Source organism: Chroicocephalus ridibundus, chromosome 18 (assembly GCF_963924245.1).
Source record: "Chroicocephalus ridibundus chromosome 18, bChrRid1.1, whole genome shotgun sequence".
Lineage (NCBI taxonomy): Eukaryota > Metazoa > Chordata > Aves > Charadriiformes > Laridae > Chroicocephalus > Chroicocephalus ridibundus.
This window is the reverse complement of record NC_086301.1, coordinates 6375753-6394661: the sequence shown is the minus strand read 5'-3', so window position 1 is coordinate 6394661 and position 18909 is coordinate 6375753. Positions and strand designations below refer to the sequence as shown.

Below are 18909 nucleotides of genomic sequence, written 5' to 3'. Positions count from 1 at the left end.
GCAATGAAAGCGTATTCTTGCCAAGGGATCTCAGGAAATGCACCGACTCTGCCTTCTAGGCAAGCTGGGGTAATTAACTTAAGTGTGGGATATAGCTTTTTGCAGACACATGTGATGTTCCTTTTGAGCATAATAAATCATTTTCATATTAAAAGCTGGAGGAAGACCCGTAGTCGTAAAACGCCCTTTCGTAACAATCTTGCTGTCCTTGCATGTGGCTGGCAATGAAAAAGAGTGGTCAGTGAGCTCCATACTTAAAGGATTAAGCTAAGAGCCCCTGCTATTATTGCTGCAGGGAACCCCAATCTATATGCAAGCCTCTTTTACACTGGGGAGTAAATCACATTAGCTGTTTTATGCACCATTATTATAAAGTGGATTCTCATTTGAGATACTGCAGTGGTTTTATGGCTCCCTGAGCAGGGAGGTGGACTTTTCCCCTTGCCCGACTTTAATATTCCCCCATTTTTGCCATCTCAAGAGAAGGGACAAAAAGGAGTGTTTGGCAGCCTCTGGCTCGGGTGTGTTCTCAGCAGAATGTCCTTAATTAGACTTGGAGAGATTGCTGCAGATGATGTCCCCAGAGTTTTTGTCTGTGTATCTTTTTGCGTAGTCCCAGCATTGAAAGAAATTGCCATTCCTTAATAGCAGGTACGCTAGGAAAATATGGTTACTGTTTATCTTTTTTTTTTTTTTTTTGAGGTGGTGCTTTTCTCTGCATTTCAGGGCAGGGCTTTCCTTTGAAGCACTGTGTGAGTTCACTATAGTCAACTTGTGTCAAAAACTCTTACACGCCAAATACAAAATAAAAGTGACTTTGCTGTTGTTGGAGGTTTTTCTCTTGAAGCCCCCTTCACTCCCATTCCCTAGGTGTTAGGAGCCGTAGGTGCGACACGGGGTGGGTGCTGTGAGGGCTGAGAGTGGGGTGTCTTCTGCTGAGAACAGCACGGCTAATGAGGAGGTTGCTTTTGGATATTGAATGAGGTGCTTTTGCCCCTGAGTGGTGCTTTCTTGTCCTCCAGAGCTGAATGCAGACTGGGGAAAGCTGCTGATTTAATAATACAGCTTCAGACTGTGGAGACAAGATGCTGCAGGAACAGGAGAGAGAGGTTAGAGTGTATCGTGGTGGTCAAAAGGAGTTTTCAAGTGAGATTTCCGAAAAGATGAAGAACTGTTCAGACAATGACACAAAGGCACTTTCCAGGCATCAGGAGCTGCAGAGGAGAAGCTTCAGCATTAATGAGATTTTTGGACCAGATGTAAAAGGCAAGAACTAAAGAGGAAGGCCATAGGTCTCTGACACCAGCAGGTCCCCAGAGGGTGTTGAGAAAAGGAAGGTAAATGTGAATGGCATGCTGAAACAAACCTCTTTTGTCTGGAAGAGGTGGTGGATTTACTTGCACTTACCTGACGAGGCAGACAGCTGGATATTATGGGTGCATAGACACGTAGGGGGATACTTGTCCTGCCCTGTGTGTCTGCTGAGTGTGCTCCAGCTCTAAATCGGATGCTTTCCAGTTGTGTTTAGCAACAGGTTGTTCCTGCGCTGATAATCCTCACCAAGAGATAAGCGGAGTGGCACGTTAGTGTCACTTCGTAACTCTCAGCATGTGTGAAAACTGTGGGCTCATCATAGGGAGCTCAAGGGCAGCACCTATGGGTGTTGTCTCAGAGCTCCAGCAAACACAAGTCAGAATGAGCTTATCTTCCACTGGAGTGGAAATTTTGTGTGCCAGGATGTGCACTAGGGTTTGGGTACGTCCAAGGTAATATCAGTGTTGAATTTCGATGTGCCTTTCTTTTAAAGTAATGGGAGTTTTGTGAGTTCTTGATTCACATTACATCTTATGTCTTGATTAGTTATATATGACACGCTGCGGCCTGTCACTGACGTACTGCAGCGATACTGGGTTTTATTTATACCTATTACCATTTCAGCTTGTGTCATCACCCAGCATGCACGGGTTCAGGCGTGCCTGCTATTTTGGGGGGGAAAATGCTGTCTTCACAGTTTCTGTAAATGGCTTAACATCTCACATGTTGGCATTGCTTCTTGCTCGTGTGCGTGACGGTTATCACGTTGTACGCAAGCATTGGGGTGGTGACAGAATCGTGGTTGATATATTGGATGATAAGTCTCACAACGTGTGTGTGTGTGTCCCTTGGATGCTGCAGAACTTCCCATTGAAGTGTTGGCATTCAGCTTGTCTGAAAATGTCTGTGTGTGAGGTATGGGGAGAAAAGTCAACAATTGCAAAGGATAATCCATGGGCAAACAGTGTGGAGAGCAAGCAGAGACAAGCAGAGAACATTCCCTTGCATGCCAGCTGTTTGGCAATGCTGATGCCCAAAGTTTCACATTTATTTCTGCTAAAAAGCACCCAAACAAAAACAGCCAACAAAGCTTCCAGCTAGACCCTTTCAGAAAATAAGTATTTTCTTTACCTGTCTCTCCCAAACTGATATTGCTAACAGGCTTAGTGTAGAGGCCACATACCTTAACATACTTGCCACAATTATTCTGCAGCTGATTGGAAAACATACAGTGGCTGTGTGCTGAGCTGGCTGTCTTCTGCTTCCTTGTGCAGCAAGACATCTCTGCTGAGAGAGGACCACAGGGAAATCATTAAAATCTTGAGGCACGGTGGCTGCCAGCGTCACGGCTGTAATGGATATTGAGAGGGAGGGGGATTTGAAGAAGGAAATAAGATCATGCAGGATTAATGAGGGAGAGCATCCTATGGAGGACTAGCAAGCAAAGTTATTGGGGTGTTTTCTGTCATCGGTGTTGGAATATGTACTCAGGTGTTTGTGTTTCCTGGCAGCTGATGACTTTGGACCAGCTCATGCTTTCCAGCTCCTGACCATAACTGCAGATCTTGCTTCACTATTGGCTTTTGTACCAGCTAAGTTCCAATGCTTCCCTCCTTCCTCCTGCCCTCTGTATTGTCTGGCCTCGGGACCTCTCTGGGCCATGGCTGGTCTACTCTTGCACTGACTTCTCACTCAGCGCATCCGCATTTCCAGGGAAACCTGCTTTTCTGTGTATTTTGGTGATGATAGAAATGATGAGAATTCACGGAGATCCAGTCTTTGGTAGGAATGCATACCAGAGGGGCAGATCCTAGGATGTAGTTTGAAGTACAGAAGTTGAAAGCATCAGCAAATCCTGCAGCTCCTAATATTGTCTGATTGTTATTGCTACACAATTGGCTGGGCTGAGCAGTATATTTTTTTCATTTCTGAAGAACAGCAATAACAGCACCATTTATAGAAACTGCATCACAGAGCCACTGAATTTGTCTCAACTGTGTTTTTTTCCATGAGATTTGAGATCAGTGTTAACCTTTAGAACCGTGGCAGAACTTGAAATTACTGCCTTCTGCTTTCTCTTCCAACTTTTTGGTACTATTTTTTTGCAGATATGAACCTTAATGCCCAGCTTTGCCTATTAAAGACCTGCCTGAACCCTTCAGTCTCCTTTCCACGCAAGTTGTAAGTTATTTGTGCCAAAGTGAGTCCGCAGGAGTGAGTCAGCATCTTCCTTCAGATCTCCAGTATCTGCTTGTAGGGAAGGTCAGCCAAAAATTCTGCTACTTGTTGCGCTGTGTGGAATTGGCCAGAACGGTGCCTTTCTCTTAATTCAGTCACTGGTTAATTTAATTACATTCTTATTAACAAAATAATTATATTTTATAAAACCTGAACCACCCAAACTTGAAACCTCTAGCATTTATTTTTATTTTTCTGAGCAATTAGGTAATTGATTAAGCTACTGGCTATTGTTAGTGCAATTACCTGAATTGGCTCTTGATTAACATTGATTGACAGTCAAGAAAGAGCTGTTCAGGATAAACCAGCCAAGGAATATCAACAGGACAGGTGTTTAATTTTATGTAAAAGTCATTGTTCAGATTATGTGACTGACATGAATGCTGTCACATTTCACACAAGCAGTTCTAGACATCTTGGTGATCGTCTACCTGATAAAATGAGCGATGGAGTTCAGTGAAAGTGATAGGATTAGGTATGAGAAAATCCCTGAATTAATCCTTAATAACATAGCAAGTAGCTTTGAGGTAGCTGGATGAAAGGTGCTATGTAGGAATGGATGATATTTATTTATATACCAGAGCTTTTGTGTGCTGTAATGTATCAATAAATAATATTTACTTGTAAATTACCCTGGCTTTCAACACTTGGAGAGCAAAGCTGGTGTTTATCAGTCCTAATCACTGTTTGCTGCACTTCATTTTTCCATACTAATGAGATCCCATAGCTAAAGCATTGCACGCAGGTACATGTATTTCTTTTTTTCTTTTTCTCCTCAGTGCTTTTTCTGCATGTTTTGCATCAAATCATATGAACGCAGCTAGGATTTTTGTTCCTTTATTGCAGAACCTAACGGTGTATAGGTGTTAAGAGGAAGTGAGAACAGCACTGCTCCTCACTCTCTGCTTGTGTGGGGGACCGTGTGGCACGCGTGTACTGTGTTGCTCGGCATGAGACAGCAAATGTTAGGCTCCAGTCACCAATAATGGCATGACTTGCTGTCTAGCGATGCCCAGAAATATCTTTCACACAGTTTTTTTTCTTGGTATATGTGGAAGTAATGTGATTTTTTTTCCTACTGTGCAGCGCAGTGATGTTAGCCTGAGACTTTTCTGTCCAATTGATTTATACGTTCTGGCCAGGACCAGCGGTACAGTCAGTGCTCAGGTCTGCAAAGCTTAGTCGTTGCTGGCGAAATTAGCAGAAGGCAGAAAATGCCTGCTGTTTTTTTTTTTTTTTCCCCTCTTTATCTTTTTTTAGCTTGTCAATGACAAGCCAACTGCTAGCATTTATGGGAATAAATTATGACTAAAATAATTTGCATTTAAAATGCAAATGAATGAAAGCGTCAGCAAGGAGCCTTCTGCTTTCTTCCTGGTGCACAGACGGGGTACTGGCATTGGATCAGCCCAGCGAGGCACTCCGTATAAAATAAAGTTAATTGGACTAGCTGAAAAATGAAATGGGCTCAGCCTCGTGCTAATTCCTGGCCCTGTGATTTAATATGACATTAGAGACGAAGGATTGGGAAGGTGCTGAACCACTGACTAAACCAATCACCAGAGCTGTAAATTACACTTCTGAGATTCCCAATGGCAGATTGAGAGGCCCCAATAAAATTGCGAGAGGTGAATAAAACCTCGCTTGGAAGCAATTTGTCAGGATCTTTGGGCTCGCATGAATTAGAGTTTAAGTTTCATTGTTCTTTTTCTAAAAGTTGTCTATTGTAACACTGCCTGAATACCAACTGGGACTGCAGTTTTGTACAAGGTGAAAGCTGCTTGTAAATGTAAAGCCAGTTGGTTCTGAAACAAAACCTCTTTCAGGCAAACCGAGAAACTGGTGATGCATCTCTGAATGTAGTGTTTTCTTGTTGGGAGCTTAAGGTCAATTTTCTGCATCGTTTATTGATTTCTGGGCCTGTAGGTGCCAGGACAATGTGAAGAATATTTTGTGAACTGCCCGTGGCCAAGGAAGGAAGTGCAGAAGGAATTCAGTATAATCTTTCAGTGCAGGAGGCGTTCAGTATAATCCTTCAGTGCGATTGTAGCAATGGTTGACTTGTTTCCTCCTTAACAGGACGTGGAAAGTGTTATACAGCAGAACTTGAGCATGATAAATGGGAAAGCACATGTTTGTAAAGCCAAGCCTGCTGTACTCTGGCACTGTTCCTGTAGCATAGTAGCTGGTGATAATACCTCATGCCTCCATTCTGTGTGTCACACTCGTTCTAATGCCTCCATCTCTTTTTTTGTTTGTTTTTATAGCCATGTTACTGAAGAACACCTTGTCTTCTGGAAGTAGAAACACAGTGAAGAGATGAACCTGTTCAGCCAGACATTCCTGCAGTAGATCTCTCTCGGCATGGAGCACCACGGCAGGGAGGAGATGGACTCAAAAGAGGAAAGTCCTCAGGTGTGGGCTGACTCTGCTGAGCAGGAACAGAATACTGCTCAGGTGACTAGTGCTTTCCAGAGCTCTCGGTTTCTGCTCGGACTGAATTAGGCTCAGCGCAGTGGCTTAGCAAGCAGGCGTTCTTGTTCGGCCCTTTCTTAAAGTCTGGAAGCTCAGCTTTCATTTGAGGAGAAATACAAACACGTCCGTGGTGATTTCGGATTAAAGCTTTAGAAAGTGAGCTGTGCAAACCGCAGCAGTGAATACACAGACATCTGAAACGAGCTAAACGAAACCAGCCAGTGACTATAGAAGTTTCGGTGTCCCAAATATATGTATAACCAGGTGGGAAAGTTAAAGGGTATTCAGATTAATGAATATTAACAAAATCCGTGGTCTGTGGCAGCCTATTTTGATGGCATCAGTCGAATCAGTTGGAACTGTGGGTGGACCTTGGGGAAAGTAATATGAATAATTCTTTCCAGTCAGACATCTGGTAGCGGGGAAGGGAGAAATGTTAATTGTTAGTGACTAATACAGTCAGATTCTGATGTATGCAGCTAGTCCCTCTGTCTCCGAGACAATGCAGCTGAGAATTTTTAGAAGACTGTAAATTGATTTATTTGTTTGAATATGTTATGAAGAGGGTGCTGCGTGTCATTTGACCCACAAGCTGAGAAATTCTGACTCTCCTGGTAACTTCTGGCTTTGAAATTTGCAAAGAAAGGCACTTTTCAATGGCCTGTGTTCTGTTATCTATACAGTGGGATAACCGAACTGTTGTTTGCACATGGCAGTTATAAGGCTTAATTGGTATTTGCAGAGTGCTCTCCAAATGTGAAGCACTGCATGCATCCTCACTGTAGTGTTTGCATGAGGATTTATTGTACGGAATCAGCACTTAGCATCCGCGGGGGACTACCAGGTGTCTTCTGAAGCAGAAGCTAAAAGATGAAACAAAGTAAATAAAATATGTAACTGTGGCATTGTTTTATGTAGAAACATTTTATGTGAATATGAATGTGGATACTAAAACTAGGTTTCCTGTTAACTGTCCTATTTTTCCCATGCACGGAAAACAGTTTTCAGCATGTGTGGGTGTCAAAAGACAAATACGTTCCAATTGCCACTGGAATTAAGTATTGTAGCTTGTTTAACGTAGGCCACTGATCATCATTTATGATCATAATGTTCCGTCAAAATCAACTTGTTTGGATTTAAACTGCTGCCCTAGACATAACTTGTTCCAGTAGTCCTCGGAATCATTGTTTAATGCCTTCAGTTATATGCTTCTCTGTTTAAATAGTTGAGTTTTCTACTGATACTGCATGTACATATTGCAGAGAAGCAATCTAACATATGCTATTGCTGCCTCATGATAGCTGCAGCACTATTACTTGAAGCAGTGTCAAAGTTAATAGGTTCTGTTAGCTGTTCATCAAACAGAAAAAAATTACCTCCAACTACAGAACTAGCTGAATGAAGTAATTACCATAAATCCGGAAAGGAATATGAGAATAAAGGGGAAACTATACCCAATAAATTCCATAGATACACCAGTTCAAATCTGAACTTTCTTTCTCATGAATTTTCAAAGCATCATGCAAGAACTAAGTGTGGGTAGGTGCCCTTTATACCAGCTAGCTTTTGAGTTAAAATGCAGAGTAAGACCAGGAACCGATGGTAGTTTATGTCTGGATTTCTATATTGCTAGCATAATTCTATGAGATTTTTAAATGCATATTGTACAGTGAGTTTTTTATTGTTTTCAAAACAATTGGCTAAGGTAGTTGGAACACAAGGTACTCTCTGCTTTCCAAAACACCTTGCAACTGATGTGTCTTGTGTTGTTTCCCAAAGGTGTGTGTTTCAGTTTCAGTACAGGATCTGTTTTTTTTTTGTTGTTTTTTTTTTTTTCCCTCCAGGTGCACTTTGTCCCTGAGGGGGGGACAGTGGCACAGATTGTGTACAGCGATGAGCAGGACCGTCCCTCGCAGCAGGTGGTCTACACGGCGGATGGCACCTCCTACACCTCCGTGGACACCTCGGAGCACACGCTCGTTTACATCCATCCCGTGGAAGCTACGCAGGCATGTGTGGTTCTGAGCCCACCCCGTTTTGGCACCTAGGAAACAAAACGATCTCGTTTGAGATGAAAGCCAGTTACCAGCCAAGTGATATGACTGGAAAATAGCAGGCAGTTGCTCTTAACACTTTTATTTGCCCATTGCTGAACGGGGACTTCATGCTGTTCGTTCGTCTGATGTGCAAATGTGGTAATCAAAGGATGTTGAGGCTATGAATTATGAAATGCTGGTTATTTCAGTGAAGGTGGATGAGATTATAATTAAATCAAAGGTGTTTTCCAAAATGCAGATAATCTCTCTAGAAAATTTGCCTCTGTTGTATTCAGTAAAATGCTAAGTGTGATCTACGTGTCTTCTGGAAGAGTTCTTGTTTTGCATAGTACAGTTTTCATAATTGATAGTTACAATATCAGTCATGCCTTTTTGCAGAGGATCTCCGTGTATTCAGTCTATTTTTGTAGTGTCTCTTCAGAGAAGTTGTTGATTTTGTAGACCTAGCTTTTTTCTTTGCAATTATATTGTAGTTTTTATTCTCTGACAGCGTGTGTTTATATGGGGTTAATATAGTATGCATCTGTACCTCTGTGTGGAGAGATACAAAAGGAGGAACAGGCATGCTTTGTCAAGAATGTTTTGTATTGTCTTTGCTGACAGGACAGATTAGCGATGCTACAAAGTGCACGTACTTGACACCCGTAGCAATGCTGGCATAGCCTCGTGCAGTGTGGTCTCTTGTGCGGTTCTTAGATGTTACATAAAAACAATTCGTACGTGGTGGGATGTTCTGAGAGGATAAGGTGTTTTGAGAGGATATTTCCAAAGAAATTACTGACCAAGTAACTCCAAAACTCTGAATATTATCATTTTGTCAAAAGAGTTGTAGCATTAAGACACTCTCGTGCAACTGAGATGAAATTATCAAAGCGCTAGTGGGATTTGTATTACGCCACAGTTTATTTTGTTGGAGCCAGACTGCTACAAGGTCAGGTATTTCAAGTTTTGGCGAAGTAAGGAAGGCTGACCTCGGTCAATACTTAGTTTTCATCTGAGTCTTGCTTTTCCTGAGGGGAAGCCCTCCCATTAGGGCTGTTCTTGCAGGCTACTGTAAGAATGTTGGAGTTGGCATGTCTTCTGTGCAATTAAAAAACCCCAACATCCTGGCCATATCAAATTCAGATGTAGGATATGCCTGATATCTGCATGCTTTCTTTTGAGGACCCCTCTTGTGAATTGGCAGAAAGATAACGTTAAGTCATCTTCTGTCCTGCCCTCAAATATTAGCTTTCATACAGCTATTGAATTTCATTCCGTAGAATTTATCAAATCGGCAATTGACAAAAAGTGATTTCTGCATTTAAAAAAAAAAATAAAAAAATGCTGTGAAGCACTTTAAGTATGTAGATTAAAAGTGCCACATAAATATGCTATCTTCTTATGGAGCGCTACCTAATTTTAGTTTAATCTTTGTGCGTGTGCGTTCACATGAGTAAGATGAATTAGTCTGCCGTGGTAACAGGCACACTAGAAGATAGCAAAGGATCAAATGTGGACCACTTATTGATGGCAGGGTGATTTTTGTGTGAGTTGGGAATAAACAACCCCGAGGCCGGTTTGATAAGCCTTTTTCACTTTGTCTAGACTCTGTTTACAGATCCGTCCCAAGTGGCTTACGTCCAACAGGATGCCACCACGCAGCAGGTAAGAGAGACATTCTTTTCCTTGGCCCTGCAACTGTTAAGAAAACTGTTACCAAAGGTAAAGGGACATTGTTGTGGTGCTAGAGCATAATAAGCTGTCTCTGAATTTGTCAAATGGCAGTCCTCAGTTATTTACTGTCATCCCAGGGATCAAGGGCAAAAAGCTTAGGATAACAACCACTATTATCTTGGCTAGTTTGTGCATGAATGACAATAAAAAGTTAAGACAGTGTGAGGTTGGGTTTTGGTTTTTTTTTTTTATTCATGCTCAACACAAATACTAATTTACTGTCCCAGATATAATGAAGAATCTTTTAACGGTGTCCCTTTAAGTCAGCAAGCTGTGGTGGCTGACTTTATTTTAATTTCATTCTGGAAAGACTGGGTCCCTGTACAGATTCTGATCCAAACGCCTTTAAATTCATAAAAGGCTCTCAAGGGATAGAAATTTTGGATCAAATTTTAGATTTACCAGAAACTTCACAGGAAATAATTGTAAAACCTGAAGCAGTTTAATTACCAGCTCCCTTACCTTACCAGGGCTTCCCAGGTCTGACGTACTTGCCAGTGTGAAGTGGGCTAGGAACAGAATAAAATTGGAGCCTGAGTTTATAAAGTTCTCGTGATTTTTTTTCGTTTTTTCATCCATTATGGATGGGAAGATTTTGTTGTTACAGGTATCTTTGGGGACTGTGTTGTGGTAATCGGGTGTAGGTGCTTTCAGATCTAGATCTCTAGTTCAAATTCTCTGCTTCTCATAGAGACTTAAAATCATTACTGCTTGGTGAGTTTTTAATGGCGCGTGTGAAATGACATGTTAGATCTGAATCGTTACTAATGCCATCATTAAAATGCGTATTTATTGACAGTCTTAGGGCAGAGTGAAGGGTTGAATGTGCACTGAAAATACGTTTTCTTCTGGCTAAAAGGAGACCCTCTAAACAGTTGAGGCACAGGCAGGAAACAATATGAATGACATAGTAAAGGTATTACCTGTTTTTTTCCGGTTCTCTGGATGTATTCGGAGTGTCATTCTGGAATTTTTTGCCACATCAGTTTCCTTCCATTAAGAAGCCAAAAAAAAATCCAATTTAATTGTCTTAAAGCTCATTTAACAAATACGATCTAACTAAAAGTAGATATTACTTGTATATGCAAAGCAAATGCCGCTCTGACAGCAGAGGTGGTGTGCTGTTACTATCTCATGTTGAGTCTCAAGGGCATGAGCACTTGTCTGTGTGTCCTCAGCCCGTCCTCTCTTCCAACACCATGACAGCAGGTCCCAGCGGAGATGTTCACGTTCTTGTGAATGGTGTGTCCCTCACTGTGGTGGCTCCTGCCGTTGCAGGTGTTTTTACATCAGCATTTCATGTGGGACATCCCTGAACTGACAACAAATGTTACAATAATAATCAAAGCTCCTCTTGTCTTGCAAAAGAAACTTTGTTTTAAAAAGAAATTGAGAATTTTTTTTAGAAAAAAACCAACCTATACTCCTTGCAGTGTCTGACATGGAAGTGAAAGTAAGGATATGTTTGAAGTGTGATTAGTAGTAGGAAATGCTAATATGAGGTACAAATAGACACAAGCTGGTGTGAACCTCTCATTGCTGGCAGACCTGGAGGTGTGCCATTGAATAATGATGCCTTTTCTGTTACCACTTGGCATCAGAAATGTCAATACCAGACAGCTTGGTTCAGCTGTCGTCTTGGCGGTTTCCTGCTCACTGTCACACGGTTCCCTGAAGTCTTTTTCCTGTAGTTTTTAAGCAGTTTCCTAAATTACTCTTAATACCTCCTTCAACAAAACAACTAGATTTGAAGTTTTAGGACTCTGCTTAATGTTATGGATTTTCTTGTCTGCTCCTCCACCGTTGGCACGATTTGCTGTTCTCAGGTTTATCGGATATTTATTAGGCACTCTGTAGAGGGGCAGGGGATTTAATTTTAGCATAAAAGCTGTTTAGCAGTCAGAGGCACAAACTAGAAGCCACTTGATGTCAACTGCAGAGAAGGATGAAAAATCATGCGGGATAACGGTGCAAATTCCTGTATAGATAAGCAGGAAACAAAAGACAGGAAAGGTGATTCCTAGGATCTTAATTCTGCTTTGTTTTATTGCTGAATGGATGGGAGCAGTATGGTAATATGTCACTAGACAAAAAATGAGTATGAAAACAACCAAAAATGTATAGTGTGACTAAATGTAAAGAAAAAATAATTGTTGGAATCCTTTCAGTGGAGTGCTTGATCTTCCAATGAGGTCAATACACCATCTTGTTCTTGTAATGGATCTTTGTTTGCTTCAGAAAAAGAATGACAGGCAAAAGGAGGAGATGCTTCTTTTTCCTTCTTTACCTTTTCCCTTAAAAGAAAAAAAAAAAAAGAGATAGAAGAGAAAAAGACCCCTAATATTGGTTTTACCAAGAGCTAAAGAGCTCCTCGCATCTGTTTTTAGTGCAGTTTGAACCCAGGCTGGATAGGACCTTAATCTAAAGCCAGGAGTGGGAGATTGGAAATTCAAAGTTGCAAAATCTAGACTAAGTCTTGAAGTCTTTCCCTTTGTCCCCAGATCTGCAGGTTTTGTCCAAGTCCATCATCCCTACTAAAAAAAGAAATACAAATAAATCATTAAAATGCTGCAGTTTTTGACCTAGTGTAGGACTCCAGGGAGCTTTGCATGCAGGGCACTGCCCGTATGTAAGTGACTGATGGAAATGACGCAGTGCTAAAATGAGTGCCTATAATTTTAGGTAACTGTGCTCTTGCCTGCTGCTGCTCAGAGCATGAATCCCACCAACCTGTCCGTGCTCGGCAACGTTGCCGAATCCCCCCAGCAAATGGCTCTGGAGCAGGGTCCACAAGCAGATAGAGTAAGTTGCCAGGCACCCTTTTCTTTTAAATGTACGAGTGCACCGATTTCATTGCTCCATTGTCTCAGGTGATGAAACGTGTCAGAGTGATACGGGAGGAGATGCGAGAAAGCTGTAGCGCAGATTTGTACTGTCTTTCATAGTCTCACCATGGAACGTGTGGGGTGTTTGTAGGAGAGATCTTGTATTTAATATACAGAGAAACCTGGTCTACAAACTGTTCTGTCTTGAGCAGCCACCTTAAAATAATCTTCTCAGCTTTGAAAAGCGGAGTTAACAGAAGGTGCGGTGCTGACTGTCACATAGGACCAACATCCTCTGAGTCTCTTTGCCAGTCTTTTAAGACAGCTTTACCGTGTGTGGTGTTTCTTCTGAGAAGCCTGCATGGGTGATGAAATATTCTGTGCAGTGCACTTCAAGTTTGCAATTTTTATTTTTATTTTTTTAGGGAAAGAAAAGGATGAACTTTAAAATTAGTGAAAGAATACAACGCCCTCAACTGTCCTCTGTGTCCCATAGTTTATATCTGGTCCCCGTGTTATCTCATCCCTTATTGATCTCTATGTGTGTGCTCTGGAGATTGTGTGCGTTTGATTGTACGATAGGAGAGATCATGTGCCAAAGTGCAGGATTCTCTCGCTTGTACAAAAGAAGTTAAATTACAGCTTTAGGCTCTAGGTAATTTCTATGGAGCCTGGACTTTTTTAAACCTTCTGTGGGGGTCCAGAACTACTCTGATTTTAGTTTCTTCTCCTGAGAAGTCAGTCCTTGACAGGCTAGAGCTAGGTAGTGACACAGAGCTGTCCTGAGTGAGGCTGTCGGCAGCAGCGATGCAGAACATCCCTCAGCAATCGTTTATCATGTCGCTTCACTTTCCCTTGTCCTTCTCTCCATTACCAGAGGAAGCAGAAAGGGTAGACTAGGAAGAACCTTCAGTGTTTGTCCTTGTAAGAGTGTTTTTCTTCTTGAATCAATTTTGATTGATTGTTTGTGAACTCTCTCCTCAGGCATCATTACCGGTGCATAACCAGGTGTTACCTCCTATGGAGGCAGTGGATGGTTCTGACCCTTTAGCACCTCTGCAGAATCAAATGGAAAGGATGGAAACAAAAGAGGAAGATGACGAGGATGAAGATGAGGATGAAGATGGGGAAGACACTGACATGGACGAATGGGATCCAGATCCACCTCGACCCTTTGATCCCAATGATTTGTGTAAGCATATGAAGTAGTACGTAGCGTATTTGCTGCCCTCCCCTTTTTTCTTTTCCTTCCCTCAGCCCTCTAGTAAATGGAGATGAAAACCATTCTGATTTTAGCAGTAATAAGTAAACCCCTTTATACCCGGAAATGTAGACTCATATTGGTCTGCTTTACTGAAAGACAAGATTCTGTCTCAGGTGGAGTCTCTGAGCTGCGTTGTTCTTCGTTTTGCAGGAGGCTGCCCTCTCTAGCGTTTTAAAATGTAGACAGACTATTGGAGTAAATGTTCCCACAGCTGAGCCAAAGATGTTTAGAGAGAGATAAGGCTGTCTCTTCTGAGCTGCTGCGTGAGTGTCTGCCTGACAGTCATGTCCTCTCTGACTTTGTGTTTTAGGGTGTGAAGAGTGTAATAACGCACATCCCTCTGTGTGTCCAAAACACGGACCTCTGCATCCAATCCCAAACCGGCCTGTGCTGACCAGGGCGAGAGCCAGCCTCCCCTTGGTGCTCTATATAGACAGGTTTTTGGGAGGTGTGTTCTCCAAAAGGCGTATCCCAAAACGCACGCAGTTTGGACCTGTGGAAGGACCCCTTGTTAGACAAACTGAACTCAAAGACTGCTATATCCATTTGAAGGTAAGGCTGCACGTGTGAGAGAAGAAGAGGGACCAATTTGTCTTAAGCTTTGATTTTTCATGGGTCTGTTGCTCTGTCTTCATCAGTTACTTCACTGGAGATGTTCTTTTGTTACATCCATCTCTGAATGTAACTCAGAAGTAACCACATTGCTTGGCTTGAAATCTACTCTGTTATTCAGGGAGACACAATAATTGTGGTGAATATCCTAGCTTTATGATATATAGGTATTATGATATATAGGACTCATCGTGGAATGCTGTGAATCACTCTTACATGGGCTGAAGCAGCATCTGGACACAAAAAGAGCAGCCCCATCTGAGGATGTTTTGCAGCCATTATTTGTGTCTCATGCTGTAACTTCAGCTAAAAATATTTTTCTTCCCCTTTCCCTCCTCTCCCCCACAAGATGTAGGGAAGATGAGAGATTTTTCTCCGTTTCTTCTTGCCAAGTCACTGGCATGAGGTATAATGGATTTGACTGACTTTTATCCATGTATTTACTGGTTTCGTTATAGGAATTGGTCCTTTATTTGCTGGGGGTTAGGTCCACAGTCTTAGGAGCACTGGTCTCCAATGGTCAATGTCTGACAAGGAAGTTGTGACCACAGGCAGATTCAGTAACCCAACGGAAGTTTAGTTAAAGAAGCGCTGCTTCCAACTTGAGGCAGTGTCCTGAGTCAAGAAATGAAAGAAGTGGGTCTGCCAGTTAGAAACATCTGCCAGCTGATGCCGTATGACTACTAAAGTTAGAGCTTTTTGCGCCTTATTTATAGCCACACGTCAAATACTGTGCCTGACCCTTTTAATGAATGCTTCTTGCCCTTGAAAGCCATGGAAAGCTCCATTGTGTGACCCTAGTTAAAACTCTTACCTGTTTGTAGGTATTTTTCGAAGTGCTACCTGTTAGCAAAGATTCTTGTTAGCAATCCTGGTTAGCAACGAGAGAAAATTAGTTATACCTTCATTGTTCTCCTAATGTAAAAGTTGCATGGTCACAGTAGATTGTTGTTGCTTTTGTGGTTTTGTTTTTTTTTTTTTTTTAAATTCTTTTGAACCTGCTGCCAGGCAGTTCCAGTCACACATAATTGGATTTTCCTACAGGTATCTCTTGATAAAGGTGACAGAAAAGACAGAGATTTGCAAGAGGACCTGTGGTTTGAACTTTCCAGTGAGGCTCTCTGCAACTGGATGATGTTTGTGCGTCCAGCTCAAAACCATTTGGAGCAGAACCTGGTAGCGTATCAGTACGGCCACCATATTTATTACACAACCATTAAAAACGTGGAGCCCAAGCAGGAACTCAAGGTATGGCATTGCTCGTGTTTCGTGACTCACTTCTCTACTATGAAATCAAACCTCATTGAGTTGCTACCTAATAAGTGCTTCTCCCAAGTGCCAGAAATGATTGCTGTAAATAGTTTTAGGGCTTTTTTCTCTGATAAAGCACGTGATGGCCTGAATCCAATGTCACTGCATTCAGTAAGCAGTTAGCCACCAACTTACGGATTTTAAATGAGCTTTGGCTCAGACATAAAATGAGGAAGTTTAAAATAAGAGTATGTAAATGATTTGTCTGTCACTGTCATGCTTTACACTGCATATATTTTGCTGATGCAATCTGATTTTTATTGCAGCAGTCTTATTCTTTTTAGTTCTGGATGCCCTTTCCAGTTAGTCCTGTGTGTTTTCTTGGTGCCTTAAGTGAATATGGTCTCTCACTTTACCTGGCTTTCCTGGAACTTTTGAAACTTTGCATGTGGAAAATGATAAAGGATATTGTGGCTTCCCTGTGAGTTACTTTTTGTTCCCTCTAAAAATGTATTGATTACTTTGAGCTCAAAGCAGCGTGGCTGGCTGAGACGGCCTTCGTTTTCAACATCTTTTGGGGAACTGGGGGTAACCAAAAAACTTTGATATCAGGAAATTGTTTGTTCTTCTTCAAATCTTTTCTTGCACGTAAATTTCAACAATTTAACCAAAAAAAGGTTTTACGGAGTCTTAGCTAAACCAGGGCAAAAGCCTGCTTACACACTTATTGCTGATTTTTTAAGAGTAGAATTCTCTTTGGTTTCTCTGAAAACAGTCCTTAATTTAAGCTGAATCGCTAGAACCTTCGTTAATCGATTTTAAGTGTATCCGAACATCATTTTCTCAACACCTTTTAAATCAATTTGAAATCAGACTTTAATTAAATCTGTACAGACCTGCTGTTTTTCCTGGTTCATGTGTTAGTAGTGCCCCCCCAAATTGGATATTGGGGCATTCATGTAAACTTGGTCCAAAGATTGAACTAGGAGGATCAGTCAGTTGAAGTTGAGAACTCCTGTGTTGCATGACAGGTGAGTAGTCTAGGAGCTTCTTTGTCCAGCTAGTGAGATTCCTCCAAAGTAACACGCACCTGCTAGTGAGTCTTTGAAGGAGTTAGAAATGCCACTCACCGCTGCTGTGAAAATGCCTGCAGCCCACTACAAGTTTAAACTTGCCCAGGTTTTTCATGCTGAAAAACTGTTCATGCCTTCTTTAAGAAATTTCTTTTAAAATTGAACTTTTTTAATCAAGCGGTAAGATAAAATCATAGAAATGAGAAATGATGCAAGAATTCTCAATGAAATGTGAGCATCTGATTTTTAGGCTTTAATAAACTTTGTCTTTCTGCCTCCTGTCGTTCTCTCTGCTGAAGGCTTCCTAAATCCCTGTGTAATGAAAGTGGGTCCAGCACGCTGCAGCCTGGCATTCTTTGTTTTGGGAAGGAAGACCATATTACTCTAACCCTTCAGAAGTTCAGAAACATTTTAAATGAGTCTCTGTGGACGGTGCTGCTTGTCATCTGTGTAAAGAGTGCAGGAAATAAATGGGAAACCCCCCAAGTTAAAAACTTTTCCATTCGTCTTGGTACAACAAGTAGCAGTACTCTGCTGACATCTATCCTTTACAATCATACAGTCGGGTCTAAAGTGATTAATCTTATTTCCTTTAGAGCTACTGGTAGCCACGTGTGAGATGAACATTCATATTAGGAGGCCATACCTTAAAATTAAATGGATATGCTTTCTGAGCAAAGCTCTTTTATTCCTCAGTGGGGGCATATTGATCTCAACAGGCTCTATTATTGAGGAGGGAAGGAGCAATAAGAGTTAGTGGTTGAGGCAAGTGAAGTAAATGTATTGCTTAAAAACCATTTTCAAATGAATTCCCCTTAGTTCTGGTTCCATCTAAGGAAGCATCCTGTTATCTTACATCCCTGCTGCAGGTGTGGTATGCTGCCTCTTACGCAGAGTTTGTGAACCAGAAGATCCATGACATATCTGAGGAGGAAAGGAAGGGTAACTTGGCCTCTTCTGCTCTCTGTTTTTGCAGTGTGGTGGTGGCTGGGTGTTGTACTACTTAGTTTCAAGTATATGGCCTGCTAGGCTAAGAAAAGTTGAACCAGACCTAGATTGTATTATTGGGACTTATTTCTGCTACTTTTCTCGTGCTAATATTACAATAATTTAGCCTTCTGCCTCAGCTTCTGGGAAGCATTAGGTTGCTGCTGGGAAGAGGTGTGTTTCTATACTTGATGTGTAACCTTCAGTCCACATCATAAACCGATGTGCTACTGCTTTAGATTGAGAAATTTCTCTTGACCTCCCCTAACTTATGCCGGAGACGCAATCCTCTAGTTGCTCTTCCATCCAAGGGTAAATCTCAAAATCGTCCTGGATTTTAAGCAGTGTTTATAGTCCGTGTGAATTGTCCCCAGCGACCTTTTTGTCTTTCTGTGATGAGCTGTAGCCATGCCACCGTGCAGAGGGGATAAAAACACAGCTAAATGGAGCAGTGCTGGGTATTCTGCATTCTGTCTAACCTTCAGGGGAGAAATATGGCCCACAGAGGACAGAAAGGCTTGGGAAAAAAAATGAGGCATCTAATTGGTGGTGACTGAAATGCTGTTATTGACATTTCCAATTGAACATAGTTCTCAGAGAGCAAGAGAAGAACTGGCCGTGTTACGAGTGCAATCGTCGCTTCATGAGCTCAGAGCAACTCCAGCAGCACCTCAACTCCCACGATGAGAAGCTGGACTTCTTCAGCAGGTACTGAAAGCTTTAGCTTTGGCTGTCTATTGCTATGGTGCTCCCCCAAACTCTCAGAAGGAAGGGTCTTTGCCCTACAGATCATACTGACCAGCTTGGGTACCCATGAGAGAACAGCTCAGCGCCTGAAGGTAAGAATATGGCACCAGGAAGCTGATGTAAGAGACTTTGCAAAAGTAGTAGCTTGAGGGAAGTAAATACCCTGTTGAAACTGGTGAATTTTGGGGGCTTTGCTTTTGGTTTTTTTGCCAATGACTTAAAAAATCGCAATATTTCAGTACCACAATATTGAAATACTGATGCTTCTCAGATGTATGCAGATACAGAGGCTGGAGAACAAGACTTCCAGTGCTTTGGCTCCTCATTGGGCTGGCGAGATAGTTTATCCT

General features: G+C 41.8%; 1 protein-coding gene across 9 annotated transcripts in view; it reads left to right on the top strand.

The window, feature by feature from the left end:
* The window catches only part of PRDM10 (PR/SET domain 10), a 46298-nt gene that overhangs the window by 4058 nt on the left and 23331 nt on the right, over positions 1–18909 (top strand). For 4 of the 9 annotated variants that reach the window (XR_010073683.1, XM_063355532.1, XM_063355527.1 and 1 more), the window contains 9 exons: positions 5820–6009; positions 7872–8036; positions 9672–9731; positions 12483–12602; positions 13610–13817; positions 14200–14441; positions 15546–15749; positions 17695–17767; positions 18403–18520. Coding sequence is in view for 8 of the 9 variants with exons in the window: in XM_063355532.1 (XP_063211602.1) it covers positions 5917–6009; positions 7872–8036; positions 9672–9731; positions 12483–12602; positions 13610–13817; positions 14200–14441; positions 15546–15749; positions 17695–17767; positions 18403–18520 (1283 nt within the window). In the remaining variant the exon portion in view is untranslated. Of the gene's footprint in view, positions 1–3422; positions 3577–5819; positions 6010–7871; positions 8037–9671; positions 9732–12482; positions 12603–13609; positions 13818–14199; positions 14442–15545; positions 15750–17694; positions 17768–18402; positions 18521–18909 lie in introns of all 9 variants that reach the window. The other 5 variants (XM_063355530.1, XM_063355528.1, XM_063355529.1 and 2 more) reach the window with 3 other exon arrangements.